The sequence below is a fragment of the Silurus meridionalis genome, chromosome 4 (assembly GCF_014805685.1).
Source record: "Silurus meridionalis isolate SWU-2019-XX chromosome 4, ASM1480568v1, whole genome shotgun sequence".
Classification (NCBI taxonomy): domain Eukaryota; kingdom Metazoa; phylum Chordata; class Actinopteri; order Siluriformes; family Siluridae; genus Silurus; species Silurus meridionalis.
The window spans coordinates 9,907,905-9,926,982 of NC_060887.1; the positions used below are offsets into that span (position 1 = coordinate 9,907,905).

Here is a 19,078-nt window from a genome sequence, read left to right on the forward strand (position 1 = left end):
CAAAGAGAAGTTTGTGCTCTCGACACCATGACTGTAGCCATTCATTTAGTGCAAAAAGTCTACTAAACTTCTCAATCGCTCGATGGTAAGTGGATATGTGGGAAAGCAGTGCAGCCAAAGAAATGCTACGAAGTGAAGAGAATAAACAGTTGGGAATAAATTATTAAAATTTAATGGAACAAATATTAGAATTTAGGTTGTAAATGTATGTCAGTGCTTCTGATAGTGTTTAGGCCAGCAGAGAAAACTTTGCAGGCCTTGATGGCCTACCACTGAATGACTAGGTATCCGATTATAATGACTATGTAGCTGAAATTTTCATAAAAAAAAAAATAAAGAAAAATCACAATAGGTAGGCAAAAAAAAAAAAAGTCCTAAAACACAGATATAAACTAATAAAAATAAATAAATAAATGAATAAAAAAACACCTGGCTTTTAGGAACCTGTACAAAAGATGACTGTGACACAGATCCTGAGCTCATTTGGTGCTTTAATTGTACAAATCCCCCAAAATAAACACACTAATATACAACACACATACCAGTGATGTTACGTTATAATCACAATGCACTTCAAAGACTATAGTGTCTTAAATGCACATAATTACGAACTATACAGTATGCAGTATGTATTTCACTGTTAACATTGGGGTTTGAATAAGAAAATACTCTTGTGTAGCCTACAAACCTACTCAAAAGCCTCTGCATACCAATTTACAGGGTATTTAAAATCTAGTAAAAACGTTTAAACACGTGGTAATGGTTTTCAGATTGAGACACAGCTCATGACAGTCAGTTTGTCCAAGGGGTCCGTTCCTGACCCATACCCACGATAGTAGGAAAGTGGATGTCTTTTTTAAAGTACAAAAGGTACATACATGCAGTCACATGTAAATTTGTAATATCGTAAGTGCTCCATGTTAAAGCAATAAACTATATAAAATAGTTAATAGTTTAAAAAATTGACTAAAAATGTACAGTTTCATACATCATCATTAAAACCTGTTGTTTCAAGATGTGTTCCTGATTGTATTCCTTTGCTCACTGTGGCCTCCTGTCCCAGCCTCTTTGCTCTTCATTAGGTTTGCTCCCAAGTCACACGCATAGTTTTTAAATACTGTTTGTATTCATCGCCAAACCCAGCAACATCCTCTAAGCAACCCTGCTGTACTCGTTGAACCTCCTCCAGTAGTGGGCCATCAATGTTTCACACATCAGTGAGTCCTGAATCCATTCAGATGGACACCTCCATTATTCATTTGTTCCATCTCCTGCCTCGGTTTCAGTTCCTTCTCGCACTGTCCCAATCACGGCTCACTAAAGATTTGATTTCTCCTTCTTATTCCGAATGGCCCACCTGCGTTTCGTTGTTGACCTTCTGGTCCATGCTAGCATGCTTGGGGACTGTTTTTCCACCTGTCAGTCTTTTTTTAATGGACATTTATTCCATCATTAGGTGGACTCTTTCCACCTAAATGTATTACATCCCTTTTACAATACCAGCATAGTAGCACTATTCCTGCCACCCTGAACTGAGACCCACTATAAAAATAAAAAAAATAATAATTATTATAATAATTATGGAAGTGGGGGTGTGGCCAAGCACCTGTTTGTGAATGGAGAGAAGTACTAGGGGAAGTGGTAATGTAAGAAGTATTTTCTGTTTCAGTGAGCAGCAGATGGGATAAAAGTGTGAGAGACAAGATGGAGAACAAAAGAGAGAGAGCTAGAGACACAGAGGTGTGTGTGTGTGTATTAAGAAAATGAAACATCTAAAATGTTAATAATTAAACTAATAATGGCAAATAAAGCTGTTTTTTGCACATGACCTATGAACACTGATAAAGACAGTTAAAGCAATGGAAACATGGACACACATGGGAGAACATTCTGAAGTCCTCAAAATCAACACACGTAACTCGTTTTTAGTACAATATTTGTCATAAATTTTTAGTTAAAAGTGCTTAAAACCAATTTCATTAATTTAAGGCCACATAGAGAACCATTTTTTTATGGTCTGGGTCAAAAAGGTTTTAGCACTGACCTAGTGTGGTATAACTGACCTACACACTCGTCTGTTTTTTCAACGTGTTTTACAATGGGGTATTCGAGTATTACTAGACCAATGTCTTTTTCGCTTCATGTTCCCCTTGTGTGTTTCTTTGTGTCTCAGTCTGATCTTCCTCCTCCGTGGAGTAATGCTCTAATGCCTGATGCCTGTTTCTGGAGAGAGCATCCTGAAAGCGCATACCACAATCCTCGCAGCCGTAAGGTAGGGATCTTCCAACTTCCTCTCTCTCCGAGTTTTTTCTGCTCGGGAGAGGAGTTTGCTCCATGGGCTCAGAGGATCCTGTCTGATCAGCCTGCTTCTGCTGGACTTCTGAGTTCCCTCCGGCCAGGCTTGGCCGTCCAACAGAATTGGGCTCGGTGATAATGCCGTGTGCGGTACGTTGATGAAAGCGGACCCCGGAACGGTTCGAGAAGCCCTTGCCGCACAGGCTACAAATAAAGGGCCTCTCGCCTGTATGGACGCGCATGTGAACCTTGAGGGCGCCAGACTGCGTGAAGCCTTTGCCACACTGTGTGCACTGGTATGGCTTCTCACCGGTGTGAATGCGCTGATGTGCCCGGACACCGGCCAGATGAGGGAAGCCCCGTCCACAGTAGGTGCATGTGTACGGCCGCTCGCCTGTGTGAACGCGCCGATGGATTTTGAGCGCACCCGACTGGCTGAAACTCTTGCCACATTCGGCGCACGTGTAGGGACGCGCCCCTGTGTGCACGTTAAGGTGTACACGAAGGTTACTGTGCGAGTTAAAGACGCGACCGCACTCTGGGCAGAGGAAGCCACCGGTTTTGGACGAGTGCTGAGTGCGCTGGTGCTGAAGCAGCTGTGAGGGCCGCATGAACAGTGCCGAGCAGTGCATGCACGGGTGCTGGCGCTGGCCTTGACCGTCCTGCTGTGAACAGTTGAAGGAGCGCTGGCACAACAGGCAGGCAGTGAGCGGGCAGTGGTGATGGTGGTGGTGATAGTGGTGGTGAGAGTGAGTGTGGGCGAAATGGCCATCAGATGACTGCTGGGGATGCAGGAGATGAGGACACGGGTGGCAGCAGAAGCAGGGGAAGGCCTGGAGAGGCGTTGGGCAGATCTGGGAGTTGGAGGTTGAAGCAGTGTTCGAACTGTGCGTGTTTGTGCCTTTGTCCTGGCTTTCCGGGTTGGACAAGCTGCTCGATTCGCTGTTTCGCTCTTCCAGAGAAAGAGCCAGGCTGAGGCAGGAGCCCAGGCCAAACGTGACTGTGTTTAGCTCCTTGGATTGTGAGGCAGACGCTTTTGAGGTTCCCGCCTGAGAGGACGAATTGTCTCTGGCTTTCAGGCAGAGGGGGTGCATAGTGGATGCAGGGTTGGACGCTGAAGACAGAGGACAGCCTGGACATCTGCAGGCATACGAGCGTACTGCAGGAAAGAAGGAAATACAGGTGAAAAACCATCACAAACTTAAATCTTTATTATCGTGATACATCGCACCATTTTCAAATAAACATGACGAAATCTGTTACTGCAATCTGCAGCTAGGCACTCACACTGTTGCTCATCACAATTTGCAGGCTCCTCAATCCTCTGTCCAGAGTTCGAACAGATTCCTGCCATGTTTTTCCTCTGGATCTGGCTGTGTGGGTCAATCTGAGCAGGAAAACATGATTTGGCTGCTGGTGTCTCGGGCGCCACGCTTTCCCAGGCAGTGCGGAGAGATTGATTGTTCGTGCATTTCAGTAGCTGACCAGAGCCAGATGCACTAAAGGCCATAAGGTCACCAATGAAGTTATTCATCTCCAGCCAGGAGCTGGGTGCTGACTGTGTGAAGAGAAGCACAGCAAGGGTGAATGCCCAGTGGCCCGTAAGTGGAAAAAACATGATCAAAACAACAGCAAGTTCAGGAAGTCAGAATAAAGCTGGTTTCTGGTTGGACATGGCAATAGATTATTCACAAGCTGGGGAAAAATGTGTTACATGATTTACACAGGCTTACAGCATTCACATTAATATATATATCCGACAAACCGCAGTTCGGAACTTGCGGCTTGGAAAATGCGCAGGTTCTCATTTGGAACTTAACTAACAGCAAGTTGCAGATTATCTTAAAATTTGCGGGAACGTTCAGGAATGTTAGGAATTAAATTTTTCACTAACAAATTTCATACAATTTTTTGAAACACATTACTGTATTAAAGTCACATAATGTCCAAAAGTACCATAGGGGCTGCGCCCAAAATTTGCAGTCTCGTGTATATATATATATATATATATATATATATATATATATATATTAGGAATGCACCGAAATGAAAATTCTTGGCCGAAACCGAAAACGAGGAAAGCAAGGCCGAAAAAACGAAAACCGAAAAAACACCGAAAGAAATTATGCCAATTATTATTACCATTGCATTTATGGCTATGACTGTGTACTAACCTTACTAAAATCAAGGCATTTCAATTGCATAAATTAATATTAAATTTTCTAAGAATAAATCAATTACAAATTATGAAAATATTTATGTATAGCACATAGCAACAATGCACAGGATAAAATAAATTAAAATTCAAACAATGTCTGTCGTGAAACTAATTGCTGAAATATCTGCAGTTATATGCTTATGAACGTGAGTTGCAACAACATTAAACAGCTCAGGTAAACACAACTCTGAAAAATGTCGTCTGCTCGGCATGGTATAACGGGGCTCAACGTGCTCGATCAGCCTACGAAACCCCACATCTTCTACAACAGAGAATGGCTGATCATCTAAGGCAATGAATTCCATAATCTTTTGTGTAATGACCTTTGACATGACACTATCACTGGGAAACTTCCACCACTGACGGAGTGCGCTTCCTCGGAGGGGTTTTGCTTTTTTGTGCCGCACGAGACATACACGAGACATGTGTGTGTATATATATATATATATATATATATATATATATATATATATATATATATATATATATATATACACACATGTCTCGTGTATGTCTCATATATATTACACACACATACACAGTGGAACCTCGGAGCTCACGAGGGTTAGGGACCAAGACCGGTCATGAGTTCAATTTTCGCGACCTTTGTTACGCCTTAAAACCCAAAGAACACTATCTAAATCGATTTAAATGAGTAAATAACACTATTTCACTCCATAACACTTAATTATTAGACTATTTTAACAATACTTTATGTAAATTAACAGCAATTACAATGCTTAATTAAAAACAATAAAGTACAGGTACAGTAAAGTATGCAGTAGAGAAGTACAGAAAATACAGTAATGGGTACCCACTTTATATAGTATGCTGAAGTGTGTTTTAATGAGATAAACCTTGATTAGAAATGTTAAAACTAGCGTTTTGTGCAGCTCGCGGTTGCTCACGAGCCGATCTGAATGAGAGTCGCCGGTCGGAATGAAAGTCGCGAGCATGCGAGGTCGCGAGCTCTGAGGTTCCACTGTGTATATATATATATATATATATATATATATATATATATATATATATATATATATATATATACGTACATAAAAAAAACTTTCTTTCGGTTTCTCCCATTAGGGGTCGCCACAGCGGATCATCCGCATGTTTGATTTGGCACGTTTTTACGCTGGATGCCCTTCATAACGCAACCCTCCCCATTTATCCGGGCTTGGGACCGGCACTAAGGCTTGTGCAACCCTATATAAAAGCCTAAAACAATAAATAAGTAGCATTGAAAGCATGAGTTCACTGATTAAGGCTCCTATTACATCAAACTATACACTGTAAAGCCTCTAGTTGTGTTTTCTGCAGTCTCACATGTTCATATGTTCAAATAATAGCTCAGTGGTTAGGACATTGGACTTCCCAGCACCACCATGCTGCCATTGCTGGGAAACTGAGCAAAATCCTTAGACCTCAACTCATCAGTATATACAGTATCTCACAAAATTGAGTACACCACTCACACTCATTTACATCACAATTATTTAGACAATAATGGCTGTATGTTAAATTATTTTTAGAGGACAGTAAATCTGTACTGCTCTACAAACTGCACATTCACTGATATATATCTAAGTTTCATCTCTATAGTAATGTCCCTTGAGAACATGTTTTGCTATAGCATTATACATTTGTTGTTCTTTTTATTTTGTTCTGCTGTTGTGTTTTATTAGTGTCATGTTTCCAGTTTAGCTGATGTTTTATTTGTATTTGCTGATGCAATTTTTGATTATTATTCCATTGGAGTTTCACTGTCCATTTACTTTTTTTTTCTATTTTATTTTGTTTTATTCCTGTTGTGTGTTTATTTTTTGTTTTGTGTGTGCGTGCATGTTTTACTCCTGTGCTTACTTTCTTTATTTCTTTCTCATGCTGCCATTGCTGGGCCTCAACTGCACAGTGTATATAAATGAGATGACTGTAGGTCACGCTGGCTAAAAGCATCTGCTAAACGCTGTAAATAGAACATCATGTCTCGTTCTGGTTTTGCTGCTTTTATTTTTATTCGTATTTGCTGTTGTGGTGTCTGCTTATTATTCTATTGGATTTGGCTCTTCTGCTTTCTTGTGTTCTGAATTTACTGTTGTTGATTTATTTTTTTGGTTCTTTTCAAAACATTTTTTTTGTTTTGTTCTACTTGTTTTTTAGCTGTTGTGTTTGTTTTCTTCACATATCTCAGCGATGTTAGGAAGCTGGGGTCAGAGCGCAGGTTTAGCCATGATACTGCACCCCCGGAGCACAAAGACTTAAGGGCCTTTCTAAAGGGCCCCAAAAGTGGCAGCTTGGCGATTCCAGGGCTTAAACCCAACCTTTCACTTTGCTTCACCTGCTGTGGTGGTCTTTTTTCTGTTCTTTTTTTTTTCATTTCATTTCATTTTTTTTATTTGCCCGTTTCATCCCGGCCCGCCTCTGGATGGTGTTTCTCTTGGTGTGCAGCTGGGGATGGGTTTTCATCAACAGCCTGAGGGTCCATGAACTTACGGAGTAACAGGAGCTTTAAGAATGGATTTGGACTGTACTTAAGACTTAAGAGTCTGCTACTTTGACTCAGGACTACAGTTTGCATTTGATCACCATCACTGCACCTCAACATTGTTTATCTGTAATAAATGGACATTCTGTGCCACCCAGATGAGGACGGGTTTCCTCATGAGTCTGGTTGCTCTCAAGGTTTCTTCCTCATGCTCATTAGGGACAAACGTACACTTATAAAGAACAATCTTATTCATTCTTTCTGCCCACATTATCTGTGTAAAGATGCTTTGAGACAATGTCCACTGTTTAAAGCGTTATACAAATAAAAATGTATTGAAATATAAGTCACTTTGTAAAGGTGTCTATTTCCAATGCCAAAAAATTTGCTTTCTGGATTTCCCTTGAGGGTTTTTCTGTACTCTTGTAGGATTCTTGTATTTTTGGTTTTACTGCTGTTGATTATTTGGTATGGTCGTGTTGCTAGTGGAGTTTTCCCGTGTGTTTTTCCACTTCCGGGTCACCATATGAACATAACATATCGTGTTCATACACATAAATAACAGGAAAAACGCCACACACACAATTATAGCAGGAAAAAATGACAAGTCACGACAAAGACTTTTATATCTACACATCTTTGCTGCTTGAACAGTCTGGGTTATTCGAATAACGTGCAAAAAGACAACAACAAAAAAAAAACAAGAACGATCCAATACAGTGTAATATAATACTCTTCCTTCATACTCCCATGCATTACACTTCTACAGTGAAGGCGGAAACCGCTTACTACCCGATCCTCTCCATTTGCGCTTCTTTCTACGCCATCGTGCTTTTTTTTTTGTGTATTTGCGCGTGTACTCACAGCGAATCTATCCTTGTCCATTACACTGTACTGCTGCCTTTATAGCCAAACTCATAGCAATGTCATGTTTAAGAATATGTAGCGGTCGTGCAGCTGTTGATACTCCGCCATCTTTCCTTCTCTAGCGGTACATCACTTCCGGATGCTGCTCGGGGTCACGTGACTCGATGGACACGTTTGAGTTTCCCCTTTCAGACCACCAACGCCTCTCCATAAATAGCTACCGAGTTTACAGCCTCGAGCAATGTGGAAAAAAATATTCATAGCTTCTACCCACTGTGTGCTACTTGTCCAAAAATGCTTATAAACTCATGAAATAATAATGCATTCAATTAGATACTGGTCTAAGTAGAGGGACAAACACTAGAGGGTCAAGATTTTGAGTGTCAAGGTCCACTCTGTTGGTCCAAACCCTATCAGAATCACTGACTTACAGTTTAATATATTTCTGTCCAAGAATAAGTTTTCCCCAGTAATCTATTCTCTTTATTTCATAGCTCTCCTCTTGTATTTCCAGTAGTGTACATTTATGTTATAGTCTATCCAAATCAGATTTAAGCCAACATACATTGCCAGGGTGAAGGAAATCTGCCATGAGGACTTCAGAATCAACAGTGTTGGCACCTGTAGCTTAAAATACATGTTGCCTGAAGCTGTTGAGTTGGGGTCATTGGCAATTATTATCAATAGCAACAAATCCATTAGCAAATTTAAAGTACCAAGTTAAGAAATATACTACAAGAAGAAGAGTTTGGTGAGCAAAAGTAAAGCAGTTCTATGGAAGTACCAAAAAACACAGTCCATATACAGACTTGATACCCTCTTTAACCGTGTGTAACACCCACATTCCTCATTATGTACTAATAAGCAGTGTTGTGCTAGTTACTAAGAAATAGTAACTAGTTACAGTTACTTCATTCAAAATGTAACTGAATATGTCACAGGGATTTCTGAAATAAATAACAAAACAAGCTGAATAATATATTCAGAATCAAAAACTAAAATAAGTAGCTAATAAGTAGCATGTAATTCATGTTTGGTCACTTCATGACTTTCTATCCTAACCATCAAGGCTGTTTTGATATATTACTATTGACAAAACACGGTCAAGAACAAAATATGTTGTTCTCAAGTTTGCAGAGTCTAGTGAACCTATTAAGTGCTTCTTTGAATATACTAACTTGGCTGTATACCAGAAAAAATTTAATGCATGACAGAAACACTTGATAATGGCATATATGGCAACACCATATTAATTAACCATGGAGCTACCTAGCAGCCATACAATAACATCTGCATTTTCCTTCTTCATCTGCTTCCTTTGACTGTATGAGCACACTAGTCAGAGCTTGCAATCCACTGTTTTTTCATTCCACAATGGCTGATAGAGGAAAATAAATTGATTTGGTCGAAGATACATTCCAAAGATGTTTACAAAACAGGCTTTTCAAGAAAAGCTGCACATCATATGGAAACATCAGCCAAAACAGTTCAAAACTGCTGTGAAGTTTTTTTCTGCTCGTATGCACATTTGCCTAAATGAGATGGTTGATACCTTTTCTTCGCTGTCAGTTCGGTAATGTTTGGGGTTTGGTTCTGTATGTCAACTCTTAGGATAGAGTGAAGGTGTGCATTAGTGAGACAATTTCTGTGTCTTCTCATACCTGAGAAAGGTTGCTCTCACAGATATGTACTTCCAAACATGCACAGCGGTTGAGCAGCCTGTAGGCAGAGATGGGGCACTGTTTCAGGAAAACTGAATAGATACAACTAAACAGTGATATTATCTCGCAAGCTGGATATAAGGGAACTGTGTGTTTGACATGTTTGAGCTGGAGCATCCATAATCACATTTATTTTTTAAGGCTCCTGGCTAAAGTTAAGACCTGGATTTCTATGAAATGTTTTGAATTAGTAATGCATGTATGCCTTTATTCCTACTTGACTTTATTATTGCATCCCTCTCTAGGAAGCTATAAACTTCATAGAAACTTCATTTCACGATTCCAAATGCAGCAGTTATAGACTTTTGCACAATTTAAAAGATGAAGACATTGACCAAAGTGCTGTTCAGTAATATAAGTATACCAACTTTTAACAAACTAATCACAGCACAAGATATTTCGTTTTTCTCTATAATACATTAAGTTTTTAGCATAGATTTAAACTGAGGAAGTGTTTTAGACCATTTCAGCTACTAAATGCAGCTACTAAGAAAGACCTATCCTCTATACATTTTATTCTTGACCTAAGAATGGTCAATAATCTCTGATCCAAAAATCTACAAGATCTCACTGGATTGTGCATAGACAGAAGGTTTTTTAACTGCTCGTATTAACTGGTCTGGAAGTGGAGAACAAGCTAGCTAGCTTCGGGGTTGGCCGACCTCTCCTCATGATGTCTAGCTTTTCTTAAAAATGTATTTTTAAGTATGTCCGAGACCAAATAAATTTTTCTTCCTCTGTAGGGATAAAAAAAAAGTCTTACTCAAATGTATTCATGTGTGCAGAGATGTGTTTTGCCAGTCGATCTTGGCTGTAACAGTTTACCTCTGACCAACCAATCAGAGGACGGAAATATGCTGACGCTATTCTGGGATATCTAGCTGGCCCTGTGAGGCGAATATGAAATCTGATTGGTTAAAGAAGCAGACCCATTGATTATAGAGACTAAGATATAAAGGCTAGCAGTACTGATTATAAAGGGCCTGCGCAGATTAGATTGATACGGCAGCACATAGAGGCTAAATTCTGATTGGACAAGAAATCTAACATCCACATACACATACTGAAAGCAGTGCAGCAAAGAGAAACTCTAATAAGAAATAAATTAATAGAATTTCATGGAACAAATATTAGAATTTAGGTTGTCTTTAATAAAACAATGGTGGCAAAACCCATCTATTAATATTTTTATTTAAATAACATGATTTACTCATGGTCCAAGCCATATATTCTGGGAAGATGTTTCACTAGATTTTGGAGCTACAAAGGTGGTTTAAAAAAATAAATAAATCAGGTACTGATGTAAAGTGCAGTCAGCATTCCAGTTCATCTTAAAGGTGTCCAATATGGTTGAGGTAAGTACTCTATAGCAGGCCACTCTAGATCTTCAACCCCAACAAATGTAGCTTCATGTACAGGGGCATTGTCATTCTGGAAATAAGTTAATGTACATTAAGTCTATGCAATTGTGTGTCTCTACTGGTACTTTTGACTTTTGACACTGAAGCACCTCTGGCTTGCAGAACAATGCACTTGGCTAGACATAATAAAAATGTACACAATAAAACAAAACAAAAAAGTCAAGCCTTTTTTTTATTTGCATTAAGTTATACAATGATATCAATATATTACTGAGAATGACTCAGATGATGAAATTTCTATGTTTAGCCACCTTTTTTTTTATTTTATTTTTTTTTTTATATAAAACCTTTATAGCATTTTATAATGTGAAATAATTTTAATAAGTTCAAAAACGGACTCTTTTATAGACTTTCTACAAATGCCTGATTTTATTTTACATGATTAATTACATAGCTTTTTGTTAGCATATTTGTAGGCCAAGACGCTTTTAAATTTCCTGTAATAATGAATATTTTCTTTGTGTATTTTACATTTTTTTACACAGAAGTGCACCTGAGAGCTACATTGACAAAAGGAATGAATCACCCCTATTGAAACTATGTACTCATTGGTTTGTAATGTTTACAGCATATATATCCCTTGTCATGCACTTCGCTAAGATGCTGTATGCATTAGTGTGATGGGACGACAACTGGGTAGAAACACATCTATAGTGTTATGCCACATAGTGATGAGTGTTGGCTCCTTGTAGCTGCATCAGGTTGTGATAAGGGGCTCCAGCTTTGCATTACTGAGGACCAGAGTTTTTAAAAAATGGAGTTATAAGAGTTAAAGAACTTTATGCACTCTCTGAGGAGTAGATCATGTGGTAAAGCTGATCCTGGAAGATGCCTGCATAAGTGCGCACAGCTCCTGTTGTCTCCTCATACAAGTTCCTAAAAAAGGAAGCAAAAATTGCACTGAAATGAACAACTTTTATAGTAGGTGGTTATTCTTGAGAGCGATTGCACTGATTAGTAGTGTGATGATGGTAGAGGTTCACGCACTTAGCTTTCTCATCCAGCTTGAGATCCTTTATGGTATCTACATATGAACCAGCAACATTTACACTGTAATCATAATAGCCCCTCAGTTTGCCAAACAAAGAAGTAACTGGTCCATTTTCCTCGCCTTCTTCAGTCTCTCTGGGCACACGGAAGCTCTCCGCACCTGCAATAACAAATCACAGACGTTTTTTCATAGCTTTAAGTGAGAACTGTTCTTCTGATTTTCTTTTTAAAATGTGCACTATAAATATAATCCATGGGACTCCAAACTGAATTTTTTTTACACATGAATATGTTTGTATTATTACATACCCAAGGTGAAGACTGCGATTAGCACAGTAACAATGACCAGCTTGTTCATGCTGACTACTGGATCTGAGGAGAAAATAAACAAAGCTTACTACTTCTTGTGCTATTTGCTTTCCTTAGAATGTCATCTCCAGTCAACAATCTCAAGAACTTGTCCCAGAAGTGGATGCTATTCTACTATCATTGCTCTAGTCTAATGGCAGAATATGTAAATGATGAGAAGAAATAGACCCTTTAGAAAATATTTTTTGCTAGCGTAAATATGAATACAATAGCTACAACAGTTTTTAGGTGCTTTTTTTTTTTTTTACCAATGTGACATATTGCCAGTTGCTCCAACAAGAAATATGAATCCAAATATTTTTTATATAAACACTATAAAACCATTATGACTGGAAAAAAGATGACTTTTTTCCAGTGTGATTCACAGAAATGAAAGAAGAGCATAATGACTGTACTCACTGTTTCTCCTCAGAAGGAAGTGTGTAACGTGTTTTAGCAGGTCAGGCACTTCGGTCTATCTTATATATATATGGGGCAGATGTGTTGACTATCAAGAGGCCAAAGTGCAATTTGAGTGAGAGAGAAAAAGAGCAAGAAAATAAGGGAATGTGTAGAAAAAGAGGGAGGGGTGTCACTCAGTGTAAGAGTGAACATGGGATCAGATGTACCTTATTGTTAAAATAATTTACTGAAAATCTGGGAAAAAATGATCACTGTAAAAATTCAGGCTGCTTCCTTGGTTTAGTTTGGACCATTGGTCATTGATATGAAAGTAGACAGCGATCTGGATAGCAATTGGTGGAATCCAGGCATTATCCAAATCCAATCAAATGCCTCAATGAATATGTTCAATTACCATAATAGATTAGAAACATAAAAACATTAGCGCCTTTTCATATTTTCATGTTTCTCCTAACTAGTCCTGTTGTAGTACTATGAATACGAACCTTTTTGTTGAGCAAGTAGTCTGGCACATGTTTGCAGTCCTAAGTCTAATTCATCTTTGACACGTCAGCCTGTTTATCTCAGGTTTATTTTAGGTTATCTCACTATTTTGTGTGTGTGTGTGTGTGTGTGTGTGTGTGTCATTCATGTAAATTGAATCCATGTTTTCGTTTGTCCTCATCACCCTGGACTCTGGATTTTCTTAGCAGCTTGTTAAACGATTCCAATATATTTGGTATCAATAACAAATATTGAGACTACACAGTTACCTTTCACATGCTTTTTGTACTGAATTGTATAATGAAAAAAAAATTATCTCTGTTTTTAAAAAAAGTAAGATAAACACTTATTTATATGCATTTAAAAGATTAGGATGTGAGGTAGCCATTTAGCTGTCTCACACAAAAATACAGTGTTCATTATCATAATGAAAATGTGAAAATTAAACATGAGACCAAGGTCATTATGCATGGCAGGGTGGCTGAATAGTTTTTTTTTGTTGTTTTTTCCTGATGATAACCTGGTGGAGCAATTGTAATTCACTCTCATAGCTCAAAGCTAATACAACACACATTATATTAATGATTTTCTGTTCATAAATATGGGAACAGCCAGGCCTTTTTTGTTATTTTTTTGGTCTACACTATGACATTCAGAAACTGTTCAGAAAGCGCTCTGTGTGTATTTGTCTCCTTACAGGTTTAAGTAAATGGTAAAATGTCAAAAAAAAAAAAAAAGGAATAAAAGCAAGCGGTTGTTCTGACCATGCAAAAGACTGGGTGTCGCTTGCTTGTGAGCCGAACACGTTAGGTCGGTTTCCGAGGGAGCGGCCTGCACACATTCTGTGCATGTTCTGCGCACATTCTGTGCATATTCTGTGCATTGTGTTCACATGTCTATGTGAACGCTCTGCTCCCAGAGAACACTTAAGGGGGGTGCTCTAACTCCTCGTGGTTCTGGCCACGCTCTTGCTGAGGTGGAGCGGCATGCTAGTTCTTAGGGTTTACATATGGACCTGGCAGAGGGTCTGCAGACGGGTTTGTCCCTTTCTCCTTCCTCAACTGCCTGCTCCAGCTCTCGTTCGCAAGCTTCGTAGGCATGCCTTTCTGTGGTTTCTTCCCCATGCATTTCTCTATGATTCATGATTCCCCTGGGCTATTCTCTGTGAACCGGCTTACGAGAAGCTACTGGAGGCTGTGACCCACACCGTAGCCAAGCTAGAGATAGACTGGCTGGCTGATGAGCAGAAAGTTCCCCTGTCCAGTAAGTTTGAACAATCACTTTCTGCAACCCGCATCATAGTCTGAGGTATCCTGCACATGGGCCCTTTTCGGCACTTTCCCTAATGCACATGAGACTCCTCCAGTGGTGGCTCAGACAGAGGGTTCTCCCAGAAGGGTGGCAAGCCCTTCGAGCCTTCGATGTGTAAAAAGAAACTGCGTTCCTCTCTCAAGGCCCCGTCCTGGGAGCTCTATGTCATTGTGTGACGCTAACGACAGATGTTACATACGTTACCCTAGAGATGTTCTATGGGACTATAGACCAGAATTTCAACATAAATTGTCTGATATTGACATGTAGATATTTTGAATAACTTGGCACATGGCACCTTTTGACACCCCATTAAAAAAAAAAACTTTGTAACATGCAACAGACTGACACATGTTTCTTGTTCCCTGGCAACAACAGCCACAAAAAAGCTGAAGAACAAGACTGGATGAGAATCACTTTGGAAGAATCCCACAGTTGGCACTGTTGTCCCAAGCAAGCGATTTGCAACGAATATTACATATAATTTAGATGTGTTAGGATTAGGGAGATACTCTACTTCCTTGAACTCATAGCTTAAAAACATGACTACAGTTCCCAGCGCAACTCTTAACTATTGCATTTGCAGTGCAATCCAAATTACTCACGCACACACACACACACACACACACACACACACACACACACACACACACACACACACACACACACACACACTATGAACACAGACTTTCATTTAGAACTTGTGATGTAACAACTAGTGTACCTGAAATTACTAAGTATAGTTTTGCATATGTGGACATTTTGGTTAATGGATTTTTATATTTCTCCTAATGGCATTTATATATCTTTTCTACACATTTTCAATATCTTCTTTAGCTTTAGATGGCATGAACAAAACAATTGCCTTTACTGTTCCAATACTTTTGAAGTGGCTCTTTTAGATCACCATTCTTCAAGTCAGGGATATTTGTGAAGTGAGATAGTATGTTTATGAGCTGAGAGGAGTGACACACACAAAGGGATGGTTTAGAAAGGATACAGGAAGCTGAACACAGCTTAATGAATGACGTTTTATTCTACTACTGAAGTTTTTTAAAAGGGAAATGTATTCCCAACTTTTTTTTTACATGCAAAATGAGTTAACTCATGATTAATCGCAATTCAATCGCACATTTTTATTTGTTCTATATGTACCTTAAATTAATACTTTTCAAGTTTTTAATACTCTAATCAACATGGACATGGACGAATATGGATGCTTTTTTTGCAAATGTATTTTTTATAATTAGTGAAACCATACTCAACATAGAGCATGAAAACAAAATATTATTGTAAATTGTTTTGAATGAATTATGGTGTTTTAAATTATGTAAATCATCTGGACCCCAAACTGAACTTTTGCCATGTTTCCACACGGACGGTTTTAATTGCTGGATGTGTGCACCATGGCGTTTTTTTGTTGTTGTTTGGGAATGGGGATAAACGTCTCTGATCCATTACCACAGTAGATGGCGGTAATGCACTACTTAAGAATTCAAACTGCCAATAAAGAAAATGAAAAAGAAAAAAAGAAGACAAAAAAGAAGAGAATCGTGGCAGTTTTTAATGCTTGGTTTGAGACAAATTTGAGTAATGTAAATGTTTAGTAATCAAAAATAAATTTTCACTGTAGTTCATTTTTATTTATTTTTTTTGTATCTGAGTAAAGAAAGGACATAGTGAATAAATGCATTGTGTTGAAGGTTTTAACTTTGCCCCTTTTATATTCATTCATTTATTTATTTATTATTTATTTATAAAATTAGTCAAAGAAATGTGTGCAGCGTTAATCGTGCATTAATAAAAATTTGTGCCATTAAAAATAATTTTTAGAAGTTTTTTTTTTTTACATTTTGACAGCTCTAATATAGATAGATAGATAGATAGATAGATAGATAGATAGATAGATAGATAGATAGATAGATAGATAGATAGGTCTATATGTGGATACACCCAAATCTCATATCAGAAAAACTCAATCCCAATTATAGTAATGTAAACAGTACGTAAAAGTAACAGATGAAGTAGTGAAGAATTAATTAAATATCCCAGTTTACATCAGACTCTTACACATCTAAAAGTGGAACAAGTTTGATTAATATGTGCTGGCAAATGTCACCCAAACATAATATTAAAAAAGATATGTATATGTGGGAGAATTATTATTACATTTTATATTAATGCAAATTTATTAATTGCATTCTTTCCCAAAACAGAGTTTGCATTAAGAGTAATGTAACACTGTCATTATACAAATTACTTTTATATTATTTAAAATTGACTACAAGCTCATCCTGCACTTTGTTACAGTATAAATATGATCATTTTTCCATTCAATAAAACATACTTTTAGCATGGCCAAGTGTCAATAAAATTTCAACTAAACAGTCAGGTGTTTGTGAGGTGATATATACAAAAGAATGTGTTCAGCAGGATGTGGTTGGTCGGCTCCACCTGTCTTGGTGGCCTCACACTCCTTGGTTGGTTGTTGTAGTATGATGGGGTGAGCGAACCAGTGGGTGGGAATTGGCAAATAACCAATTGTGGCAGTGGGGGTGTACCTGAGCATCAGCTGGGGTGGAGAAAAAGCGGTCGAACTGGCAGGTAACATGTAATTATTCTCATCTGTAGTTGATGAGAGACCTATCTACATTGCTCTGTCTTTTTGTGCTTTCAGTGTAGTATACCAAAGTTTTGGAGAAAAACATGTTTTAAAACAAAGGAAGGACCCAAACATAATATAGGTCATATAAAATAGAATTAAAAACAAACAAAAAAATCTTTGGGTGACATTTGACTATTTATTTTAAATATAATTTAATCATACAAAATTTAAAGCGCACCCTGTAAAAATATGCACCCTGATTTCAACTCAATATGTAGTTTTTTTAAGTAATTTATTTAAATGTACTCCAACTCAAGACATGTAAATACATAAATAACATGTAAATAAGCATTTTGCATTCCTCACACTAAGGAATATTTGCTGTCAATTTATAAGGAAATCCACTGTATATATTTCAATTTCTAGATTTTACATCTGTTTGTGTGAGTACATAAACAGTATATATTTTACATTGAATGAAATTTACACTGTCAAAAAAAGTCAAGCCTAATCAATTGAAAGATTTCTAGCGATTATTTTCCCTTCTGTTTGGAAGAAGTGTAGATTGCCCTACAAGCCAGAAGAAAATATTTAAATGAAAAGATGTCTGTGTTAAATATTGATATAAATATTTTGTTGTCTACCAAGCCCCTTCGGACCTCCTCGGCTTTGGTGGGCAAAGCATACATGGCGGCGGGTCAGGTTGGTGACTGCCTGCACACCGTGGTGGTCTTGCAGGCATATCAGGCTGACTTGCTTAAGGAGCTGGACGAGCGAAAAGAAACTAAGAACAATGACATCCTAGAGACTTCTAGGGCTATTGGCCGGTCTATGACAGCCCTGGTGGCCGTCGAGAGGGACTTGTGGTTAACACTCTCTGATCTCAGTGACAGGCACAAAGCTTTTTTGCTGAAAACCCCTATCGTGCCAACTGGCCTGTTAAGTGATGCTGCCAAAAGGCAGTCAGCAGCCTTCCAGCGATTCCTCTCTTGCTACTCTTACGGGGTTGCTCTGCCAATCATGTCTTGATTGGTCCTGTGCACCGTAGACAGAGGCTACAAGATTTAGTTTGGGTCTCTTCCAGTTACAAAATTCAGTTCGAGTTTAGTCAGAATGGACAACACATCCGTGGTCTCTTACATCAACCATCAGGGGGGCAGATGCTCTTTTGAGGCTCATTCCCAGGGAATGGAAGCTCCACCCAGAAGTGGTGGAGCAAATATGTAGAAAGTTTTACAGAGCACAAGGACCTGCTTCCCATCAGCAAACAAATTTGGCCCAGATTTGGCATTCATCTGGCACAGCTGGCATTCATCCGGCACTGGCATACAGCATGTGGGCCAAACGTGGCCCGGTTTGGCAGAGGTGGTACCGATTTTAAGGCGGCTCACAAGACATGGGCCAGATGTCATTTAGGACCAGTTATGGGTATTTAACTTGGCTGAGACTTAGGCCAGTTATGACCCATGTGTGGCGCTTGTCTGGAATCCAGACCTGGTCCACACTAGGACAGTAATTCATTGCGGTATGTGGGCCAAGCAAAAGCTAGTTGTGTGGGCCAGAGCTGGGCCAGAGAAAAATTGCTATGTGGGTTGCGACTCGAGAGACCTCGCACAGTCCCCTTTGGTTTTCCCTTACTCACCCAGCTCCTCTCAGACTGGACACCACTTTCAGCAGGTGGATTGTGGATGCTATCTCCTCTTTTAATGAGTCACCTGGTCTTCCCTCTCTTTTTGGGTTCAGGGCTCACTTAACCTGAACTGTAGCTTTTCATCTGGGGTTTCTGTCCAGGACATTTGCAACACTGTGGGTTGGTCCACCCCTCTGACGTTCATCCGGTCATACCTTAGTGCAACTCCTGGCCCCTCAATCCTTCAAATTAGCTCTACCCATTCACACTAGGCAGGGATT

The 19,078-nt window shown here is 38.9% G+C and overlaps 2 protein-coding genes across 2 annotated transcripts; both read right to left on the reverse strand.

Annotated features, from left to right (window-relative positions):
- Positions 1–473: 473 nt before the first annotated feature.
- On the reverse strand, positions 474–8,018 carry si:ch211-79k12.2 (uncharacterized protein LOC568844 homolog). Its single transcript, XM_046848431.1, has 3 exons — positions 7,863–8,018; positions 3,583–3,853; positions 474–3,454 (listed from the first exon to the last, which is right to left on the reverse strand). The coding sequence occupies exons 1-3, from the start codon at positions 7,881–7,883 to the stop codon at positions 2,118–2,120; spliced, it is 1,629 nt and encodes a 542-aa protein (XP_046704387.1). The 5' UTR covers positions 7,884–8,018; the 3' UTR covers positions 474–2,117.
- A 2,743-nt stretch (positions 8,019–10,761) lies between these two features.
- Positions 10,762–12,854, reverse strand: apoc2 (apolipoprotein C-II). Its single transcript, XM_046847949.1, has 4 exons — positions 12,766–12,854; positions 12,307–12,369; positions 11,995–12,157; positions 10,762–11,883 (listed from the first exon to the last, which is right to left on the reverse strand). The coding sequence occupies exons 2-4, from the start codon at positions 12,353–12,355 to the stop codon at positions 11,787–11,789; spliced, it is 309 nt and encodes a 102-aa protein (XP_046703905.1). The 5' UTR covers positions 12,356–12,369; positions 12,766–12,854; the 3' UTR covers positions 10,762–11,786.
- Positions 12,855–19,078: the final 6,224 nt, after the last annotated feature.

Coding starts and splice junctions, on each gene's coding strand:
- si:ch211-79k12.2 (XM_046848431.1), bottom strand. CDS start 7,883: ATGGACAAGGATAGATTCGCT. Junction 3,854..7,862: donor TGGACAAGGATAGATTCGCT/GTGAGTACACGC, acceptor CTCTTCACACAG/TCAGCACCCAGCTCCTGGCT. Junction 3,455..3,582: donor AAATTGTGATGAGCAACAGT/GTGAGTGCCTAG, acceptor TCTTTCCTGCAG/TACGCTCGTATGCCTGCAGA.
- apoc2 (XM_046847949.1), bottom strand. CDS start 12,355: ATGAACAAGCTGGTCATTGTTACTGTGCTAATCGCAGTCTTCACCTTG. Junction 12,158..12,306: donor AATCGCAGTCTTCACCTTGG/GTATGTAATAAT, acceptor TTGTTATTGCAG/GTGCGGAGAGCTTCCGTGTG. Junction 11,884..11,994: donor AAGCTGGATGAGAAAGCTAA/GTGCGTGAACCT, acceptor TTCCTTTTTTAG/GAACTTGTATGAGGAGACAA.